At 41.5% G+C, this 22,487-nt stretch overlaps 3 protein-coding genes across 5 annotated transcripts in view; all 3 read right to left on the bottom strand.

Moving 5' to 3' along the window:
* Positions 1-4,941, bottom strand: part of jak2b (Janus kinase 2b) — a 40,331-nt gene extending 35,390 nt beyond the window's left edge. For both annotated transcript variants that reach the window (XR_006761837.2, XM_014171549.3), the window contains exons 1-2: positions 3,174-4,941; positions 920-1,165 (exon numbers count right to left, since the gene is read on the bottom strand). Coding sequence is in view for 1 of the 2 variants with exons in the window: in XM_014171549.3 (XP_014027024.1) it covers positions 920-1,151 (232 nt within the window). In the remaining variant the exon portion in view is untranslated. The remainder of the gene's footprint in view (positions 1-919; positions 1,166-3,173) is intronic.
* A 210-nt stretch (positions 4,942-5,151) lies between these two features.
* On the bottom strand, positions 5,152-7,541 carry lcn15 (lipocalin 15). The gene is made up of 7 exons (XM_014171552.3): positions 7,370-7,541; positions 6,658-6,797; positions 6,287-6,363; positions 5,831-5,941; positions 5,608-5,709; positions 5,415-5,440; positions 5,152-5,306 (listed from the first exon to the last, which is right to left on the bottom strand). The coding sequence occupies exons 1-6, from the start codon at positions 7,460-7,462 to the stop codon at positions 5,415-5,417; spliced, it is 549 nt and encodes a 182-aa protein (XP_014027027.1). The 5' UTR covers positions 7,463-7,541; the 3' UTR covers positions 5,152-5,306.
* Positions 7,542-8,462: 921 nt separating this feature from the next.
* Positions 8,463-21,877, bottom strand: slc2a8 (solute carrier family 2 member 8). Of its 2 annotated transcripts, XM_014171555.3 has the most exons (10): positions 21,481-21,873; positions 21,119-21,281; positions 20,691-20,897; positions 20,346-20,445; positions 19,377-19,588; positions 18,830-18,979; positions 15,100-15,208; positions 14,426-14,593; positions 9,783-9,928; positions 8,463-9,435 (listed from the first exon to the last, which is right to left on the bottom strand). In XM_014171555.3, exons 1-10 carry the CDS (start codon positions 21,567-21,569, stop codon positions 9,292-9,294), a joined length of 1,488 nt encoding a protein of 495 aa, XP_014027030.1. In that variant the 5' UTR covers positions 21,570-21,873; the 3' UTR covers positions 8,463-9,291. The 2 variants fall into 2 exon arrangements, with proteins under 2 accessions (XP_014027030.1, XP_014027031.1); XM_014171556.3 differs by lacking the exon at positions 18,830-18,979 and having other exon boundaries at positions 21,481-21,877.
* Between the last annotated feature and the right edge of the window lie 610 nt (positions 21,878-22,487).

The raw sequence follows: 22,487 nt of genomic DNA, 5'->3' as shown, positions 1-22,487 counted from the left end.
GCCGTTGGAACTTGGGACATATTCCAACAAACGTACCTGTTGCCGTTTGCTTAAAGGGCAATTGTGAAATGTTTCAACCTCATATTCATTATCTCCTGCACCATGTGTCTACATATGTTAAAACAGCATGTTTGTATGATCTGTGATTAAAAAGATGAGAAGGTTGGTCTTAAAAATATGCTTCTCTGTGACATCACAGGGTAGGATTAAACGTTTTTTTAAACATAGAAATGTGCAGTTTTCACATACTGTATGTAGACACTTATTTCCAGCACACTGTTATTGTGCTGGAGATAATGAAAATGAGGTTGAAAAGTGGTTGAATTGTCCTTTAAAATGTCCCTCATGTTTTGCTTTTCAATAAATCTCTTGCGGGCATTTAAAAACATGCGGGTTTAGTTTCTCCTCGCTGACATTTTTATTGACCATTGGGAGTGCAGCTTATGTCACAACTCACTCAACCTTAGTTATTATACTTTTACGTGTCCATGGCAACAGCACATAAAGGTAGACAGGCTGGAACAAAGTGTATAATATAGTTTATTTTTGCAATCAACCAAGACCATAACCTCTGTGTCTAGTCCCCTATGTCTGAGCTAGTACCGAGTACATTAACTCAATGAGCATGTAAGTTACATGGGGATCCTAATAAATGGTGATCCTAATAAAATACTGTACCAAAATACCATTCAAACCCAATTCCTTCTATCCCTTTTCAAAGGAAATGTAACGAAACATTTTGGTGCAGAAAGGACACCTCATGCCAAACCCACAGGACCTAACCAAAACCTATGGTTTTAAGTTATTAAAGTTACAAGTCTATAACTAGAGTCCAGAGGTCTTCTTGGCCAGGTCACTAAGTGAGGACAAACTCATGACCGTTATCATGCTGTTTTGAAAGAATTTGACTGGTACTCACTGCACTCCTTCGCTGCATTGACACACAGTTGCTCGACTACGTAGTCCCCCGGTGGGTAGCTGAGGGGGGTGGAGTCTACCCCAGCCAGGCTGCTGTGGTAGAGGTGGACCCGCAGCACCGGAGCAGCGGCTGGCCTGGACCCCCGAGGCTCCCGGTGAGCAGTTCCGTTCTGGTGCACAGGGACCGGAGGGCATGAAGGCATCTCCATGTCCAATACAGAGACACCGGCCATCCGCAATCAGCTGCCTGCATTGAACAGCAGATGGGGAAAGAAGAAGAAAAGGGAAGGTGATGAGTTCTTTTGTCAGACAATACAAGACAGGTTAGTTAGAGCATTTTGAAAGCAGTACAGCCCAGTGTTGTTCCACCATACTGCCGAGCATCTCATGTTGTGATTAGCTTAGCAGGGAAACCGTGAAACAAATGTCTGCAGAGAGCTACAATACAGAGGGGCCCAAGAGAGGGGTTTCATAACAAACAAACATATAACCTTGAAACAAAGATGCCTTAGAGCAGAGGAGCGCCTTCTTCTGTTGATGACTGGATGTTTTGGCCTATTGACTACTGTAAATCCTCCACCAGTACCCTCGGAGTTCACACACACTGTACACACACACACAACCTCCTGACACTGCCTGTGGGCCCGGAGATGAGCAGCTCATGATTGGACTGCCCTACTCAATTAACAGAAACACTTCGACCAAAGCAGGAGTTAAGCCCTTGGCAAAGTTTTGAGCTGAGATGAAAAACTTCTGATCGGAAGAAGTAAATGACAAAAGCTGCCTCTGGGCAAAAGCTTGTAATATGATTACAGAGAGGAGCACAAGACCTTATAATGGGGCTGAATCAAAATCACAGAAGACTGGTGTATAACACCATCAAGAGTTTGTATAAGGCTATTACTTAGCAACTCATCAAAGGAAAACCTTTGTTAGCAGCTTGGAGAAACTGTTGTGAAGATGCAGGCCTTATCATTCCTTTACACAATATTACAACTTTCCACAGTATATCTGTGCTGGAAGCAATCTGAACTGGCTACAGCCTACAGCCCATCACAGACACATACACAAGGAGCAAATGTTCACCACACTGCAAAGTGAGTACATGTAATGTGAGCTAAAGGGAGGTTGAAATAACTGCCAATTAGATTTTAAAAGCATGGGCAAACCCAAATCCTTATGAGTGCCTATGTTGCATGAGTACATGCAGAATAGGTAATGTCATTGACTCATGGTCTCTTGGATCTTCATGGTGACAGGGTGGTGTATTGAGTGATTTCAGTGCAAACAGAAACTGTATTTGAATTAAATATTTTCAATGTGTACAAGATATTGCACTTCAATTCAATACATCGAATTTGTAATGCATAAATGTAATCATTGAATTCATAACATTAACTTGTATTTCCTGTTTTGAAAATGAATTGAATGAATATTGCATTCAGTTTTGATGAAGTGCAAATTATGTTTGAGTGAATTGTAGGCTGTGGCAGTGTGGGTGACCAAGAGACATCACCCAGGCCGACACTGCAAAGAATGTGTGAGTGACTCAAGGTGTCCGAATTACCTAATGTTCCACCTATTCATTACTAGATGTAAAAAACTAAGCAGTCCATACTTTACTGGGTATATACGTAGCTAGCTAGTTATCGCGCAAGAGTTACGCCCCACTTCCGGTAGAAATGGGAGCAATAACCTCTACATCAGCACAGAAAACTTGTGTAGAAACTGTTAACCACCATACAATTCAAACAGAAAACACATTATGCATAAAACCAAATGACAAATGTGTGCCTGACAACTTGCTTTCAAGCTTATTTAGTTGGCTAATGTTAGCGAAACAATTAGCTAGCTAACGCTAACTTAGATAGCGCGTTAGCTAGTAGCTAAGTAACCTGTTGACGTCAGCTAGTTAACTACACAAACTGGGCCTTGATTGCTAGCTACTAGCAAGTATATGCGATTGTAATTACAAATTAGCTACTTTTCTTAAGATATATAGCTAGTGGAACAAAATGTCGTCTTGCAATTCAACTTGAATATGGTAACAATATTCGCTTCGACTTTATCTTAACAACGTTAGTCAGCTAGCTTAATGTAGCTTTCTAGCTCGGGTCAACTCAATCTTACGGGCTGCACCTACAACTTCAGAAAACACAAATCCATACCATGTAAAGTTACTGTACAGTGCGTGACATTTTTATAGCTACGAGCGTTAAAAGTGTTGAGTTAGCGTAACGCGTTATAGAACTTACTCGGTTGTTGACGCCAGTCAGCTACCGTTAGCCCACTTAGCTAGCTAGTAGGGCGAGTTTACAGCTTGCTTGTCAACACCAGGTCCGATCCAATTCTTGTAACTCAATCTTTGCCAGATGAAAATTCATTTATCAATGTATCTCAAAATAGTATCCCTCTCCATTCTTCCCCTTCACGAAACAAAAAAAACTACAGTAGCGAGGACTAACGTTAAGCTAAAATGTTTTGTTCTTGTCGTCAGGCTAACTAGCTATCGATTCCATGTTGCTACACCAGTTTACCTGAAACGATTTATCTAGCATTAACAGTTAGCTAGCGATTATAGCTATCTAGTTAACCTGCATTGTTGCAGTACCGTTAGCTAGTAAACGTGACCAATAACATTAGCTAGCTGACTGGTAGTAAGTGGCTAGCAAGCCAGCTGGTCAGCTCTCCAAGTCTGATCCCCAGTGCCCATCCCCGGCTAGCTAAACTAGCTAACAGGCTAAGTTTTCAAAAGCAGGCACAACTTGTCAAGCTCCCACAACGCTATCAACCTCGTTAATAAAGACAACGTTATGTCGAAAACAGTTTATAAACTACAATTTAGTTATTATCAGAAAAAATAAGAATACGGCATAAGGTAACGTTAATAGCTATCCCAGCAAGTCAGCTAGCAATATTATGTCAGTTCTAGCTACCACCCTTATGGAGATCTGCATAACAGTAACACCAGCCAATTGTAGCTTTAAACTAAACTAGCCAGAGAGGACGAAATTGACGAGCTGTGAGTGAAGGCCATCTATGTCAGTTATTTGCCCTGCTTTGAAGACTTCTATTTCGTAAGTTTTACTTTGTTTCGATTATAAACCCTTACCATTCAATTTCTATATCTATGTCAATTTCAATGTAGTTTTTTTCTGAGGCTGGCCAAATGTTGGAACACATTTTGTCCAAAATGACCATTCAATGGAACTGATACCCATGGGAAGGAAACACCATTTTTCTAAATTGACAAATATTTTATAAAACAGTTTTGTTTTCATTAGCGTTCTGTGCCCTATATTACTGTGTTATATGTGTTATCCAATGACCAACGTTGTAATTGTTTAGTTCAGGATATAAAGGAATAGCTAAATGGCCTAATTGAGTTTCACAGTGTACAGTTACTGGCCTCTGCATTCCCAGCTGTTCCCCATAATTTGGTGGAAAGTGCAACATGAGTGTCATCACAGTCACTCTGGCCTTGTTGGAAGCAAGACCCGTTTTGTGTTGGCATTTTCAGCATACCACCTAAAAAGTGAAATAGTTATAAGTGTATTATCCCATTAGTGCACTTGGTATAACTATGGATTTATTGGTTCAAGCCCCAGAACCAAGTTGTTTCCCTTCTACAGATACACTCGTTTTCACACACTGTCTATGGATCTATTATGGGAGGACATTTCTTAAAAAAACTAAAATCATGGGCTATACTGACATTGAATGAACACTGACAAAATTATTAAATGGCTTTGTTAAGACCCACTAGAGGGAGCTGAAATTGTTTGGTAAAATGTGGGGCAGATTTGCTCAAGTACAATTAGACAAATACACAAGTTCCTTTTTTTTTTTTTCACCAGGCAAGAAGTTCCCTCAAGGGAAAAATAAAGTTATTCTATTCAAAATCTTGTTTATTGTTGATTTCTGGACCTGTGTATACAGTATAAATTGTGTATATTTGCTTACAGAAAACCTGAGATTTAAATAGAACGGTTTAATGATGTAAAGCGATGTTGAGTGGTCCAGCAATAATGTTAAGCAGGCCTCTGTTTTCCCTCAGGTAATAGGGTTATATTGATAGCTTCCAATTTCAACCTTCAAGACATTTCAACCCACTATCCCATATTAAATACGTGTGTTGTATTAACAATCATAACCTCCGGTTTTAAAAGATTCTTCATGTACAACACGTTAGGCAGTGGCGTATATGAGTAATATGACTCAGACCTGTATGGCAACAGTTCTCTGTGTATTCAATAGTGTTATTGTACAATACATGTATGTAAAGCAGAGAGCGAAACAGAAGACCCAGGATATGTAAGGGTGATGCGCTCTTATCTTGGTCCAGTATGATGGTGTGGAGTTCTTTAACCAATGTTTGCTGTTAGGTCCTTAAAAAGTGAGCAGATTGTATTATATAAAAAGCAGCACATAGAAACGCTCAGAAAAACCCCATTGCTATAGAAATGTTATTCTCATTTAATGTAATTTCTACTCACTTAATGTCCGCAATCAGAGCAGGGATCTGTATAAGTAGTAGAATAAAAACATGAAAACAATAAAAGGTGACATTTTAAAGCATAACATTTTTTGAAACTGGGACAAAGTTTATATACAGTTCAATGGCACCAGTCCAAGTCCTACGCTACTTTCAGTTGACAGTTTGTGCTGTGTTTGATCAGTCATATTTACCTACGAACAATGGGGTCAGAATGGAGTCTGCAGAGAAGCCCAGAGACAGAGAATAGTTTCTAAATCTCTCCACCAATTCTTTTCTCAGTGTTGGTGAGCGACCTTAAGAAAAACAGAGTGGGAAATAGTGAGAAAAACATACTTTTTTGATAATGACTAGAATAAATGTAGGAGTAAGGGGATCCACATGAAAGAGACAATTCTGTATGTAAATTATCTTTACCATAAAGAGACACCTGGGAGAATTCTTTCACAATCTTCTTGTATTTCACCACCAGACCATATTCAGTGTAATTGCTCTCCACCACGGTGATGTCCTTCAATATCTGATGACCTGTCAATTAGGTAACTTGTTAGTTAGAATACTTTATGGTTTGAAATTGTTTATCTTTACAGGCTCAGGACATGATACCATAAGGACACAAATGAAACTGCACAGCAACAAAAATAGCACAGATAATAGTGGATCAGCAACCTTCATCATACATTGAAACACAAATGGATTATGGGAAGGGTTGGGGTTAGAATCTAACATACATAGGAAATGGATGTCTGTACTCCCCCTCCCACTGCAGTGTCAACATCGGCGTGTCTATTTCTACATTTACCCCATGCTTTACTGTGTCTCCACTCTCATACCATCTACTCTAACCAGCTCGAGGCAGGAAGCATAACTTACGGTCACTAAAGTAGTTGAACTGGCCTGGGAGGTCAGTCTTCTGGTAGTAGTACACACGGCACATGCAACCTTTTAACCTCACAACAGGAAATTGAGAAAGGGGTTATGGGTTTGTGTGTGCTGCAAGTATTTATAACATGTATTAATAAGTATGAATACACATATAGTGTGTACTTTTACTACTTGAGTATTTAAGCATTTATAAACATCAATAAGCATTTACAATGGCCTATTACTGAAAGTCATAAAGTCAGTATAAAGTTTATCCCAGTGTTAACTTATTGACTGGTATGTGTAATGTTCCTAAAAACGACAATGTTTTTATTTGTTGGAGTGTAGATCTCATTTAAAAGACAAAATAGGGTAAATACCCTGTCCCCCATACGGTTAGGTTGGCATTGCCATCCATATCAGAGGTTATATTCCCATTGGAGACCTGCACATAACTTCTCCATGGCACAAATTCTGGCGAGTCATATGCCAGGCCAACACGATACCACTGTCCTGAGAACTGAGCAAATCACTGTAAGAATTTTTATAAAGACAATACATTATTCCCTACGACATTATTAAATAGGGAAATAAAATCCTTCCATCAAAATCCACCAAGTGTAGTAATAACACAATTCAATAACACAATTGTGTTTTTAAACATAGTGACGATAGGAACAGGATTGTTTAAAATGAAGAACAAATAATAATTGCTTTAAAATAATATTTCAGGGTACACGTTACAATAAATATGCACAAAACAGGATTCAAAACACAAAAAGACCAATCTTATGTAATGGTCTAAACAAACAACAACTAAGTTGAAATTCCGCTGTTCTTTGACCTCGCTACTGTTTGTTTTTCAATTCAGTAACGTTTCTGTTTCAAACAAGGTTTTCCATATACTATGGTTAGACACAGACATTTACCACAGATACATTTCGTTAATCAGATTTCAGAGCATAAATAAAATGGTCTAAAGCAGGCATTTAACAAAGCGTAAAACACGTAAAAATGATCAAAGAACCACAGTGCTTTTATCAGAAAAAACAGCCTACCACAGCACATTGACAAATATACCATTGTTCTCACCCTTTGTAGATCAAAGTCCTGTTGTGGCTGAATATCAGCATTGATACACTGAGTCCATAGCATCACGCTGAAGACGGTCACCACTAAAAACATGACGAACAAACAGAGAAACACAGACCCTGCTGTGAGACCAAGCAGGTAGAATCAAATAGATAAGAGTGGGAGGTCTCCTGGATGTGGACCTTTATATCTTCCTCTAAGTACTTGGAAATGTTCCTAATGCCGCCTTCACATTCACCAATTAGGTAATTGCACATTCCTGTACCCTGTGGGTAATGCATAATCACTTTTCAAAGGATAAAGTAGTGATGGGGAATACTGAAACATACCATGTTGTCCAACAAAAAAAAGAAACCTTATCAGAATGTAACTTCCACATTGTAATGATGCATCTGTCTTTTAACAGAGGTGATCAAATATGCTTAACATAATGGAGACTCATTCCTAACGCGAGAGGCCAGGAAACAAAGAAGCTGACATTTCCATTCAAAGTTGAAAGGATTTAAAACATGATAGACATACTGTAACATCTCAGAAAATGTTAATGACATTAAGTGTAGAAGTCAGTCTTACAAGTTTATACAAATTTAAGATGGGAAATAAGGCAGATAATTGCAGGTGTAGGCAATCAAAAGAAGACCCACCACAAGTTTGAGAAATCTCTCAAGGGTTAGTCACTCACACTCCTGTCATTGCAATAGTAATTTCATTTTTTTTTAAAAATAAATACAAATAAATTCACTTTATTCAATTATACACAAAGTCGACTTCTGCTTCTATCCCAACCCCTCCGACAGACACGCAGGTTGGAGGGGGATGCACACTGGGCACCCATGGAGCAGTTGTACTCAAGGGCACAACAGCAGGCAATGGCATCTAGGATTTGATACCAGCAAATCTCCGGTTGCCAGCTCACTTCCCGCCAGAATTTTCCCGTCAGACCTGGGTTTCCAACTGGAAACCCCTCTCACCGCTAGGCTTCCATACAGTTGAGTGCCCACTGAACAGACCCCATAACCCCTAGAACTATTCAGAATAAAAAAAACAAATAGAATGTCTATGGAGAAAGAAAAAAATGGACAGTGCTAGTATGGATGAAATAGACAAGTCTTTATTTAACATGATATGACCATTCACTACTGTAGCACATTTAGTTTCAATGTTTTGGCACCGGTAATAGTATACCACATATTAGTGTGCATTGATACTTCATGTGTAGTCACACAGCCATTCTTACCAAAATTATACTTTTCTCCCCCTTTCTAAAATGTTTCAGTAAAAACATTTAGTGATTTCAGAAGAAAAACATGACAAATAATTCCAACAGGACATTTGTGCACACTTACAAATGTAGACCCCCATGGTACAAAGAGAACATTAAATCAGTAAATTATCTAATAATCATTATGGGCCAAATTCTTACTTACATGCACAGAGCCTTAATTGTTCTCACATTTGAAAATGTAAACTGTTCTTGTACTGTAAACAAACAAAAAAATACATAAACATAATGAAATGCAAGCATTGTAAGTAGAATTGACCAATATTTCTGGAGCACACATATTTTGTGAATCTTCAAGTGTGATGTGTGACCTGAACTACTCCAGCAATTTTGTTGTAAAAGTACCCTTAAAAAAAAGGGGGCTTAAGAGGTCCAGCATTCATTCAGGATGGCCAAAAGGCCAATGGCTCAGAATGCAAGGCCCACTTAAGTCTGAGAGTATCAAATAGGCATAAGTCAGCCACAACCATTTATACCTTTTCAAGTCACAGAAAGCGATAGATTATCTTAAAGGACCATCCAGATAGGACTACCCAGAAAACTATTGACCACAAAGTATCATGAGATGCTCGAAACTGTAGTTCTGTCCTTGTTGATGTTATATTTGGGGTTGTCATTAAGTTTGTCTATTGTAGTTTAATTATTCTGGAGTCCCTTTGAATTGTGCCTGGATCTGCTCCAGACTTTTGCCTTTGGTCTCCGGGACAAAGAGGATGGTGAAGACTATGTTGAGCGCACAACACCCAGAAAACAGCCAGAAGGTCCCAGCACTGGTTAGAAGGTCCTGAAATACATTTATCATGGATTGTTATTACAATTCCCAAATTCATCCTTACAGTTACCAGTATTACCTCCGACATCTTAGCTGATCCTCTAAACTGTTTTGTCTTGACACTGCAGCGTAAACTACCTTGTTCGACACGTTTAGTGTCCAACTGTATACATTGCAATTTTTGTGTATCTGCAATAAAACATTGTTGAAGTTTACATATAGACATTTGTCTCTGCTAGGCTAAGAACATGCAAACCATAACTGCAAAATGGCTTCCTGCCAAGCCCTCTATCTGCCTGCTCAACATCCCTTTATCCCCCATGTCTGCCACATGATGCCCCAAATCAGCACCAGCTCACCATCAGGTCCTGGAAGGTCTTGGTGATGATGAAGGCAGAGCCCCAGTTGGTGAGGACACAAACAGAGCTGGCAAACCCCTTTACTCGCGAAGGAAAGATCTCTGACATCACCAGCCAGGGGATGGGACCCCAACCAAGAGAAAAACCTGAACAGACAACAGGGTATGCCGATGAGAAAACATATCACACGAGGCAAAAATGTCAGATCTGAACTTAAACTCACATTTTATGGTTAATAGTAATTTCAATTTTATAGACAAAAAGACATGGAAAAAACTTATAGGTGACTAAAGTGCATTTGAAAAGTATTCAAAACACTCAACTTTCTCCAGATTGTTACTCTACAGCCTTATTCTAAAATGTATTAAGTTGTTTTACCCCACAATAATTAAAAATGCAAACAGGTTATACATTTTAGCAAAACTGAAATCACACATTTACATAAGTATTCAAAGCGAAATGCTTGTGTTTCTAGCGCCGACAGTGCAGTAATATCTAACAATTACACAACATATACCCAATACACAAATGTAAGTAAAGGAATAGAATTAAGAATATATAAATATATGGACGAGCAATGTCAGAGCGGCATAGACTAAGATAGTAGAATACAGTCGTGGCCAAAAGTTGAGAATGACACAAATATTAATTTTCAAAGTCTGCTGCCTCAGTTTGTATGATGGCAATTTGCATATACTCCAGAATGTTATGAAGAGTGATCAGATGAATTGCAATTAATTGCAAAGTCCCTCTTTGCCATGCAAATGAACTGAATCCTAAAAAAAAAAAAAAAAATCCACTGCATTTCAGCCCTGCCACAAAAAGGACCAGCTGACATGTCAGTGATTCTCTTGTTAACAGGTGTGAATGTTGACGAGGACAAGGCTGGAGATCACTGTCATGCTCATTGAGTTCAAATAACAGACTGGAAGCTTCAAAATGAGGGTGGTGCTTGGAATCATTGTTCTCCCTCTGTCAACCATGGTTACCTGCAAGGAAATACGTGCCGTCATCATTGCTTTGCACAAAAAGGGCTTCACAGGCAAGGATATTGCTGCCAGTAAGATTACACCTAAATCAACCATTTATCAGATCATCAAGAACTTCCAAGGAGAGCGGTTCAATTGTTGTGAAGACGGCTTCAAGGCGCCCAAGAAAGTCCAGCAAGCGCCAGGACCGTCTCCTAAAGTTGATTCAGCTGCGGGATCGGGGCACCACCAGTACAGAGCTTGCTCAGGCAGGTGTGAGTGCATCTGCACGCACAGTGAGGCGAAGACTTTGAGGATGGCCTGGTGTCGAGAAGGGCAGCAAAGAAGCCACTTCTCTCCAGGAAAAATATCAGGGACAGACTGATATTCTGCAAAAGGTACAGGGAATGGACTGCTGAGGACTGGGGTAAAGTCATTTTCTCTGATGAATCCCCTTTGCGATTGTTTGGGGCCTCCAGAAAAAAGCTTGTCCGGAGAAGACAAGGTGAGCGCTACCATCAGTCCTGTGTCACGCCAACAGTAAAGCATCCTGAGATCATTCATCTGTGGGGTTGCTTCTCAGCCAAGGGAGTGGGCTCACTCACAATTTTGCCTAAGAACACAGCCTTGAATAAAGAATGGTACCAACACATCCTCCGACAGCAACTTCTCCCAACCATCCAGGAACAGTTTGGTGACGAACAATGCATTTTCCAGCATGATGGAGCACCTTGCCATAAGGCAAAAGTGATAACTAAGTGGCTCAGGGAACAAAACATCGATATTTTGGGTCCATGGCCAGCAAACTCCCCAGACCTTAATCCCATTGAGAACTTGTGGTCAATCCTCAAGAGGCGGGTGGTCAAACAAAACCCCACAAATTCTGACAAACTCCAAGCATTGATTATGCAAGAATGGGCTGCCATCAGTCAGGCTGTGGCCCAGAAGTTAATTGACAGTATGCCAGGGCAGATCGCAGAGGTCTTGAAAAAGAAGGGTCAACACTGCAGATATTGACTCTTTGCATCACCTTCATGTAATTGTCAATAAAAGCCTTTGACACTTATGAAATGCTTGTAATTATACTTCAGTATTCCTTAGTAACATCTGACAAAAATATCTAAAGACACTGAAGCAGCAAACTTTGTGAAAATTAGTCATTCTCAACTTTTGGCCACAACTACAGTATATACATAGATGAGTAATGCAAAATATGTAAACATTATTAAAGTGACTAGTGTTCCATTTATTAAAGTGGCCAGTGATTAAGTCTAAGGCATTAGCCTCTAATGTGCTAGTGATGGCTATTTAACAGTGATGGCCTTGAGATAGTGGTTTCAGTCGGTCCCAGTCGGTCCCAGCGTTGATGCACCTGTACTGACCTCGCCTTCTGAATGATAGCGGGGTGAACGGGCAGTGGCTCAGGTGGTTGTCCTTGATTATCTTTTTGGCACTCCTGTGACATCGGGTGCTGTAGGTGTCCGGGAGGGCAGGTAGTTTGCCCCCGGTAATGCGTTGTGCAGACCGCACCACCCTCTGGAGAGCCCTGTGGTTGCAGGCGGTGCAGTTCCCGTACCAGGCGGCGATACAGCCCGACAGGATGCTCTCAATTGTGCATCTGTAAAAGTTTGAGGGTGCCAAGCCAAATTTCTTCAGCCTCCTGAGGTTGAAGAGGTGCTGTTGCGCCTTCACACTGTCTGTGTGGGTGGACCATTTCAGTTTGTCAGTGATGTGTACGCCGAGGAACTTGAAGCTTTCCACCTTCACTGCGGTCTCGATGTGGATAGGGGGGTGCTCCCTCTGCCGTTTCCTGAAGTCCACGATCATCTTTGTTTTGTTAACTTTGAGTGAGGTTATTTTCCTGGCACCACACTCCGAGCCCTCACCACCTCACTGTAGGCTGTCTCGTCATTGTTGGTAATCAAGCCTACTGTTGTGTCATCTGCAAACTTGATGATTGAATTGGAGGTGTGCTTGGCCACACAGTCATGGGTGAACAGGAAGTAGAGGATGAAGGATCAGCGAAGTGGAGGTGTTGTTCTCTACCGTCACCACATGGGGACAGCCCGTCAGGAAGTCCAGGACCTAGTTGCAGACCCAGGGCCTCAAGCTTAATAATGAGCATGGAGGGTACTACGGTGTTGAATGCTGAGCTATAGTCAATGAACAGCATTCTTACATACGTATTCCTCGTCCAGATGGGATAGGGCAGTGTGATGGCATTGTCTGTGGATCTATTGGGGTGGTAAGCAAATTTAAGTGGGTCTAGGGTGACAGGTAAGGTTGAGGTGATATGATCCTGGACTAGTCTCTCAAAGCACTTCATGATGACAGAAGTGAGTGCTACGGTGTGATAGGGAGCGATTGAATATGTCCGTAAACACACCAGCCAGCTGGTCGGCACATGCACTGAGTACACGGCTAGGGATGCCGTCTGGGCCGGCGGCCTTGGGAGGGTTAACACACTTAAAATGTCTTACTCACATAGGCCACGGAGGAGAGCCCACAGTCATTGGTAGCAGGCCGTGTCGGTGGCACGGTGTTATCCTCAAGGTGTTTAGCTTGTCTGGTAGCAAGACGGTGTCAACGAGTCTTCTTGGGTATGAAGCTACAAGCTTGGCACCCCTATATTTGGTGAGTTTCTCCCATTCTTCTCTGCAGATCCTCTCAAGCGCTGTCAGGTTGGATGGGGAGTGTTGCTGCACAGCTATTTTCAGGTCTCTCCAGAGATGTTTCATCGTGTTCAAGTCCGGGCCACTCAAGGACATTGAGACTTGTCCCAAAGCCACTCCTGTGTTCTCTTGTTTCATAAGACCAGAGAAGCTTGTTTCTCATGGTCAGAGTCCTTTAGGTACCTTTTGGCAAACTCCAAGCAGGCTGTCATGTGCCTTCTACTGAGGAGAGGCTTCCATGAAACCACTACCATAAAGGCCTGATTGGTAAGGTGCTGCAGAGATGGGAGAACCTTCCAGAAGGACAACCATCTCCACAGAGGAACTCTGGAGCTCTGTCAGACTGACCATCAGGTTCTTGGTCACCTCCCTAACCAAGGCCCTTCTCGCCTGATTGCTCATTTTGGCCAGGTGGACAGCTCTAGAAGAGTCTTGGTGGTTCCAAACTTCTTCCATTTAAGAATGAGGCCACTGTGTTCTTAGGGTACCTTCAATTCTATAGAAATGTTTTGGTACCCTTCCTCCAGATCTGTGCCACGACACAATCCTACAGCAATTCCTTCAACCTCATGGCTTGGTTTTTGCTCTGACAAACAATTGAATTCGCCACAGGTGGACTCCATATCAAGTTGTAGAAACATCTGAAGGATAATCAATGGAAACATGATGTACCTGAGCTCAATTTCGAGTCTCATTGCAAAGGGTCTGAATACTTATGTAAATAATGTTTTTTTTTTTTTTACATAAATGTACAAAAAAATGTTTTTCGTTTTGTCATTATGGGGTAGTGTGTGTACATTGATGAGGGATAAAACAAAAAGTAATACATTTTAGAATAAGGCTGTATGTGGATAGAGGGAAGGGGTCTGAATTCTTTCCAAATGCACTGTACATTGCTGACAATTTGTTTTAAATGTGTTTATATAGGTCATGATAGTTTGCTGGGTAACAATAGTCACTGTTTTCTAGACTAGACAGAGCCCAATCTAAGTGTGGAGCTCACCTGTGATGAAGAAGCCCATACTGGCCAGTGCGAGCCAGGACAGCCCAGCCGCAGGGTCCTCTGCTAGGGGACTCTCTACTAGGAAAAGTCCTGAGGAGTTACCATGGGTTTCACTGGACAACTTGAAGTAGACACCAAAGGCAGCAGTGCTTAGGCACATAGAAACTCCTTTATATATATAAAAAGGGAGGGAGGGAGAAATTGACATTTTTCACAATGGTGAATGTGCATAACAATGGCAGAGTACAGACATGTCATTGTTCTAAAAACAGAGTTTTTAAAACTATGGCATGCGACATGGCTCAATCTACTTTTTTCCCCCCTCTTCTTTTTGAATTGCTAGTGTCTTTGGAGATTTGGATCGTGTACTGTGCTAATGGCGATACAAAAAAATAAAGTGTAACGGAGAGCAATCTACAATAGAGCAAACGAGGCATTTGTGGTAAGTGCATGAGGCCTCCATATTTATGCATGTCCGCCATCGAACAATTATTTTTAGGGAGTTGGGGCCCAGTTTGGGTGAGATAATCTGATGTCAAGCTTGACACTGCCTTATTTCCGCCCCCTACATTTTGAGTGGGATTGTCACAAAGGACTCAATTGATGCATCATAATCAGTGGTGGAGGAAAGTTAAGTCTGATATTACACAGACACGCTTGTGAGACATATGCACCTGAGAGGATGAGGAGAAGCTTTCTTCCAGCGCGGTCCATGACCAATGCTGCTACTGCAGTGAACACTACCTGGATTGCTGCTACTACCACCGTAGCAACATTGCTGTTCTGAAAAACAAAATCACCATCTGCCATTTAATACATTTAACCCCACTGGCATGTCAATATCCATAGTATCGATATGAATAGTAATGTGAAAAGACAAATAAATCTACACTGAACAAAAATAAACATGTAAAGTTTTGGTCCCATGTTTAATGAGCTGAAATAAAAGATGCCTAAAAAGCTGATCAAATTTTGCGCACAAATTTGTTTACATCCCTGTTAGTGAGCATTTCTCTATTTGCCAAGATAATCCATCCAGCTGACAGGTGTGGCATACCAAGAAGCTGATTAAACTGCATGACCATTACACAGGTGCACTTTGTGGGGACAATAAAAGGCCACTTAAATTAGCAGTTGTCACACAACACAATGCCACAAATGTCTCAAGTGTAGGGAGCGTGCAATTGGCATGCTGACTGCAGGAATGTCCACCAAAGCTGTTGCCAGAGAATTGAATGTTAATTTCTCTACCATAAACTGACGCCAACATCGTTTTCGAGAATTTGGCAGTACGTCCAACCGACCTCAAAACCGCAGACCATGTGTAACCATGCCAGCACAGGACCTCCACATCCGGCTATTTCACCTGCGGGATCATCTGAGACCAGCCACCCAGACAGCGGATTAAACTGTGGATTTGCACAACCAAAGAAGTTCTGCACAAACTATCAGAAACCGTCTCAGGGAAGCTCATCTGCGTACTCGTCGTCCTCACCCGACTGCAGTTCGGCGTCGTTACCAACTTCAGAGGGCAAATGCTCATCTTTGATGGTGTCATGACTGTCCTGTGAGGATCAGAATGGGTCAGATCAGCTTGGCAATGGCTGACAGTAACCAGGCCCGCTCTCACCCACAGAGGGTGGGGTGGAGCTGCTGGATGGTCGACAGTTCACACCCTGTTGTAAGTTACAGGAGAAGGGGACTCTTTATTCCCCTCCAGTATGAACAAAAGGAATGTCTTTGTAAACAGGCTTTTCCCACTGAAACTCTAAACAGTCAAACGTGACTACTGGAACAATAATTCTAACATAAGGTGGGGAATGTTCTGTCAGGAGCTATAGAAAACTAATGTCATGTTTTTGTGATGTCATTAAAAATTGTATGGACAAAATACTGTAAGTATATCCCCTTTATTTGTCAAGTTTCCATCAATATGTTGTGCATATAATAGTAGCAATTGTGAACTTATTTTTGTTAAGATAGGAATGTGACTTTAGGAGCTAAACTGGTAAAAAAAAGGACCCCGTCTTTCAAAGATAATTCGTAAAAATCAAATAACTTCACAGATCTTCATTGTAAAGGGTTTAAACACCGTTTCCCATGCTTGTTCAATGAACAATAAAAAAAAAAGTATGAACATGCACCTGTGGAACAGTCGTTAAGACACTAACAGCTTACAGACGGTAGGCAATTAAGGTCACAGTTATAAACTTACGACACTAAAGAGGCCTTTCTACTGACTCTGAAAAACACCCAAAGAAAGATGCCCAGGGTCCCTGCTCATCTGTGTGAACGTGCCTTAGGCATGCTGCAAGGAGGCATGAGGACTGCAGATGTGGCCAGGGCAATAAATTGCAATGTCCGTACTGGGAGACGCCTAAGACAGCGCTACAGGGAGACAGGACGGACAGCTGATCGTCCTCGCAGTGGCAGACCACGTGTTTGCTCATTCGGTGTGTGAATTCCTGCAAGTCAGGAATGTCAGTGTTCTGCCATGGCCAGCGAAGAGGCCGGATCTCAATCCCATTGAGCACGTCTAGGACCTGTTGGATCGGAGTGTGAGGGCTAGGGCCATTCCCTCCAGAAATGTCCGGGAACTTGCAGGTGCCTTTGTGGAAGAGTGGGGTATCATCTCACAGCAAGAACTTGCAAAGCTGGTGCAGTCCATGAGGAGGAGATGCACTGCAGTGCTTAATGCCGCTGGTGGCCACACCAGATACCGACTGTTCGTTTTGATTTTGACCCCTCCCCTTTGTTCAGGGACACATTCAATTTCTGTGGCACTTGTTCAGTTTATGTCTTAGTTGTTGAATCTTATGTTCATACAACTATTTACACATGTTAAGTTTGCTGAAAATAAACGCAGTTGACAGTGAGAGGATATTTCCTTTTTTGCCGAGTTTATAAGAGAATCTCTCCCCTATAAACTGCCTTAGTAAGTAGCCAGAGAGCATATCAGACTAACGGAACCGTCCCCTTTGGCCAGAGTGCATAAAAGGATTGCCAACAGAAATTAAAATTAGACCAGGAAATGTTAGGAGGGAGTTACACGTTTGAAATGGTTGGAACTTTAAACCTCAACACGAGGTGAAGAAAATACCTCACCTCCTAGACGAGACCAGAACATTGCCAGGTTGCAGCTGTGCATTAAAGTGGTCGGAATCCTGAACCCCGAGTATCAACACGAGGTGTTGGCGAGAAGTTCACCTTCCAGACAATCACTGTACGTTCTCATCACCCAGTGGGAACCATAGACACGGCTGGCTAGCTAGCAATCTCCCAGAGTGAATAACAGTAGAAGACGGGAAAGGGGAGACCCCTTTCAGACAATCAGAGCCATACAGCTTGCCGCTGAAAGGACAACAACCTTCCTAAGGAGGGCTGGTTCTGACAGATAAATGGCAAACTAAGGCACTCACACATAAATACATTCATGATTTCTTATTTCAAACGGGCGGTGGTTCGTGTGCAAACTATATGATTACGGAGAATAGTTCTGAAATGTATCCACGATAAGTATCTTTCGCTCCCCCTCCATGTCGTCGTGTAAAAAGCCACCATATTGTAAAAGTCCGCTAGGGACTTTTGTCTCATGTATTAAGTGTGCATGTTATCCTGCTATTATTTAGTTAGCTAGTAAATAAATAAACCAATTTGTGTAGTACTGAATCATGAGTAAGGCTGGGGTTTTTGCAGATGCATGAGATTACAACTGTTCAGAATGATGATATGAGGTAATAATTAATAAGAAGACTATCTTCCGTGGTGTACCAAATTCCTTCTGAGTTAATTGTGACATGATAATTTCAAATCGGGTAACAATTAAACATAGTTAGTGGATTAAATAAATAAATCAGATTAATGAAAGTAAAGTCACAATAGCCACTGGTAAGCTGGAGAAGACTGCTCTTCACAGATGAATCCCGGTTCCAATTGTACCGGGCAGATGGCATCATGTGGGCGAGGGGTTTGCTGAAGTTAACATTGTGAACAGAATGCCCCATGGTGGCGGTGGGGTTATGGTATGGTCAGGCATAAGCTATGGACAATTAACACAAAAGCATTTTATCAAATGGAGATTTGAATGCACAGAGATACCATAACGAGATCCTGAGGCCCATTGTTGTACCATTCATTCGCCACCGTCACCTCATGTTTCAGCATGATAATGCACAGCCCCACATCGCAAGAATCTGTACACAATTCCTGGAAGCTGAAAATGTCAGTTTTAATTTATTTAAATTGACTGATTTCCTTATACGAACTGTAACTGAGTAGATTCTTTGAAATTGTTGCATTTATATTTTTGATCAGTGTATTAAAACCTTTGTAATCATAAAAAATAACAATAAAGAATTGCTCATTCCAGCAGCCAAAATACCTCAAATAACACTTAATTCTTACCTTAAAATGGGCTTCCTCGAAGATAGTCTCAGCATAGAACATGATGGCGTTGATACCGGTGAGCTGTTGGAAGAGCATCAACATGATGCCCACTCCAAGGGGCTTGTATACTCCAGGGTCCTTAAGATCAGACATCCCCAAACTACCTCCCTGGGTTTAACAAAGTACACAGTCATCACACCCTCTTATTCCCATTTAGAATGAGTCAGATGTGTTAGCATGCTTCTTTGTTCCTGATTTTCCTCAGCCTATTTCCACAGAATGGATGACAACCGTTTCTCAGCTCTGCCAAGTTTATCTCTGCTCCCCTATAGTAGTGGGGCTGACCAGAATATGCTCACTCAGATACAAAACTATGCTAGTAAAGTTCCTTCAGCTAAAAGTTTTGGATTTTTCCCTCATGTTCTTATTGATTTGGTTAAGTGCAACAGAGGTGACTCAATATTTCACAATCCATACCTTTGTCCCTTGTATTATGCCATTGCACAATGTCTTTTTCAAAGCAAGTCTCATACCTCATGATTATTAGGGAATACACAAAGCTCACCTGGTTGTCAGAGGCTTCCTCAATGCGGGCACACTCCCACTCTGCAGGGGCATCTGGCCCCCTCAGAAAGCGCACTGCCTCCTCAGCTTCCCTCCGTTTACCCTGAGACAGCAGGAACCTGGGGGTCTCGGGCATGAAACACATGAACACCATCATCATGGTGGGTGGGATGGAGCAGCAGATTGCCAGCCAGCGCCAGTCCAGAAACATCCCTGGGATGTTAGTAGAGTAGAGAATGAGAGAGGACAGTAGTGGGATGACCCTAGTTGGATCCTTCCCTTTGAAAATGAACCCCTACTGACGTTCTGGATTGCACATACAGTGGTGTTGTTGATATTATGTAACTCCAGAAAATGAACAATGAAAATCTATAATATCGAGTATTAGTATCCATCACCCCTCTTCACTAAATTGAAATAAATGCATAATTGGAAGACCATATACAGACTATGGGATAATGAAAAGCCTCTGCCTTACAACATTCCTCAGCCAAAGACCATTCCTTCTAAACATAAGACAAAACAGCCTACCACGCCTGAAATAGTACTGTCTATTGAGGAAAGTATCTTGAGAAACAAGCATGTCATGTCAGTAACTTGATTAGGCATAGCGGTGGCTTGGGAGCCTGGCACAAATGAGAGCTCTCAGTTAGCAGGGTGGAATCTTTATCATTCCTGGTGATGATGATCACATGACATGATTATCAAGGTTCGGTTGCCAATACTGATTGGGATTGGAAAAACCTTGCACCACATCATTAAAACATGAACCTCTACCCGTATGACTACTGTTGTAACCTCAGTTGTACAATACTGAGAAATCCTTAGTGACATGGTCAGAAATCCTCTCCGCTGACCAGATACAGTATTAAAAAAATTAAAATTAAAAAAAGACTTTCTCATGAGATTCAAAACGATAAAGTCATAACATCCAAATACCGCTAACGAATGGACATCTACTGTTGCATACCTGCTATATATGCCCCCATGATTCCTGTGACCACCATGAGTTGAACACAGGAGCCCATTGTCCCACGGACACGCTCATGGGCAATCTCTGAGATGTACAGCTAGAGCACAGAGGAAGAGAAAAGTGAAAAACAATTACACAGGAAGAGTACGCAGCATGGCATATCAATAGAAATAATTAAACATTTGAGGTGCTATGTAAAATAGGAATGTATGGTGAAATAAGATCATTAGAATGCAGGCATTCACATAGTACACTTAACGTCATGCATCTTGGTCAATTGTAACTCCCTCTGACCTTCAACTTAAGCTGATAGCATAAGAGTAGACATTCCATATTACTTACTGGCACCACGAGTGACGTAACCCCACTTGCCAGTCCTGTGAGTACCCTCCCAAGATACAGCATCCAGACATTCTGAGCAGCAATGACGATAGTAAAACCAAAGATATAAGGTAGGGCGCAGAACATAAGACTCAGCTTCCTCCCGATCTTGTCCACCATCCAACCGCCGAGTAGACCTCCTATAGCAGCTCCTATCGTCACGATAGACTACAAAACAAAAACAGTCAAATAAGTGGCTAATGTCCACTTTCATCCACTCAGGAATGATTAGGGCTCTGAGTCCCCCCCTCCGCAAGAGTGGCGTGGCCTGACCAAGAAAAACTCTGGGTCCTTGTTATAGCATGACAAGGATTCAAAGCATATCCTGGTGGGGTTATGAGAGAGGGAAAAAAAAACATTCTTGTCATGGGGCCCAGAATTTATCTTACCCCAAACCACGAAGCCTCGTCATCGTCTAGTCGTAATCTTGGGTCAGTGATTGTGCTTAGTTCAGGGATGGCAGGGGAACTGTACCCCAATACAAACCCAAAACTCAACGGACCAAGGACTGCTGCAAGAGAGGCCAGGAACAACTTTCCATTCTTCACCTTGCTGTTGAAAGACAGAACAGGTGGGTTTACAAATCAGCATCTATTGTAACAATAACATTATATATAAGACTTCACCATCTCAACAAAACGAGACCATGTTTTTAGTAAAGAACAACATGTTAGGTGGTATAGAGCCACCAAAGACATTGGGTTAAAACTTGTCTTGCAGACACGTTTCTAACAATCAATAACAAACTTACTCAAGATATGCGTCCTGTTCTGATCTCACTCCTGTGTCTTCATCTTCTGTATCAAGCAATCGTCTTGACTCATTTTGGATTTCAATCATGGTTTGTCCTGTTCGCAGTCACTTGACAACCATGAATGTTTGACATGCAGAGCCAGCGACAGATAATTTAGCAAACCTGTGCAAAAAAATATACGCGAAGGGAAAACTACCACCGCGCGTGAGACTAGAACCCCTTAATTCAAAACGACAATGATCAGGAAAGAACAAAAATCATAATTATATTACAATTTTTAAAGCAATATATCCGTTTCAATGTTGTCAACTGACCGACAGACCAACCAGCGGATTGGCAAATCTGGTTTTATGTTTTCATATAATCAGCTGATGCGCATGCTAGCAATTAATTGCAATTTCCGGTTTCGTTTTTCAAAATAAAAGTGCATCTGTTCCCAGGACCTAGTTTAGTTCGTTTCACAGGGAAGGCGTTCCCTAACGGAAATATGGAAATACCTGCTACAACGCGCCAATAGGATCTCGCTAGCTCGTACATGGCTTTGCCCACATGCTTATTTTGCTCCAACTGTAAACGACACAGATTAACTATCTTGTGCTAGTTATAAATATTTTTGGCGTATACCACGGGTATGACAAAACATTTATTTTTACTGATCTAATTACGTTGGTAACCAGTTTATAATCGCGATAAGGAACCTCAGGGGTTTGTGATATATGGCCAATATACCACACTCGTGCCTTATTGTTTAAAGATCCTCTATCTAGCTCTAACAGGCACAGTTCTCATTTAAAGTAATAGTTTTTTATTGCCGAAATGCCACGTGCGTCCACTTATATCAGTACATTTGTAACAACCTAACTATTACGAAACGTATATTCGATCAAATACGCCTCATGAAGGAAATTGCCAAATAATAATTGTTGTTGACCAAATTCACTGTGGAGATTCGATTAATCTGACCCGGGTGAAAGTTGATTGTATTCGTTTCGAACCGGGCTGCC

The sequence above is a fragment of the Salmo salar genome, chromosome 24 (genome assembly GCF_965601325.2).
Source record: "Salmo salar chromosome 24, fSalSal1, whole genome shotgun sequence".
NCBI classification, from domain to species: domain Eukaryota; kingdom Metazoa; phylum Chordata; class Actinopteri; order Salmoniformes; family Salmonidae; genus Salmo; species Salmo salar.
The sequence above is the reverse complement of the archived record's forward strand: the minus strand, read 5'-3'. Positions and strand labels throughout refer to the sequence as shown.

Coding starts and splice junctions, on each gene's coding strand:
- slc2a8 (XM_014171555.3), bottom strand. CDS start 21,569: ATGATTGAAATCCAAAATGAGTCAAGACGATTGCTTGATACAGAAGAT. Junction 19,589..20,345: donor CATGGGGGCATATATAGCAG/GTATGCAACAGT, acceptor CTAACATCCCAG/GGATGTTTCTGGACTGGCGC. Junction 9,436..9,782: donor AGACCTTCCAGGACCTGATG/GTGAGCTGGTGC, acceptor AATGTATTTCAG/GACCTTCTAACCAGTGCTGG.
- lcn15 (XM_014171552.3), bottom strand. CDS start 7,462: ATGTTTTTAGTGGTGACCGTCTTCAGCGTGATGCTATGGACTCAGTGT. Junction 5,710..5,830: donor CTCCCAGGTGTCTCTTTATG/GTAAAGATAATT, acceptor GTTTTTCTTAAG/GTCGCTCACCAACACTGAGA. Junction 5,441..5,607: donor TCTGACCCCATTGTTCGTAG/GTAAATATGACT, acceptor CTACTTATACAG/ATCCCTGCTCTGATTGCGGA.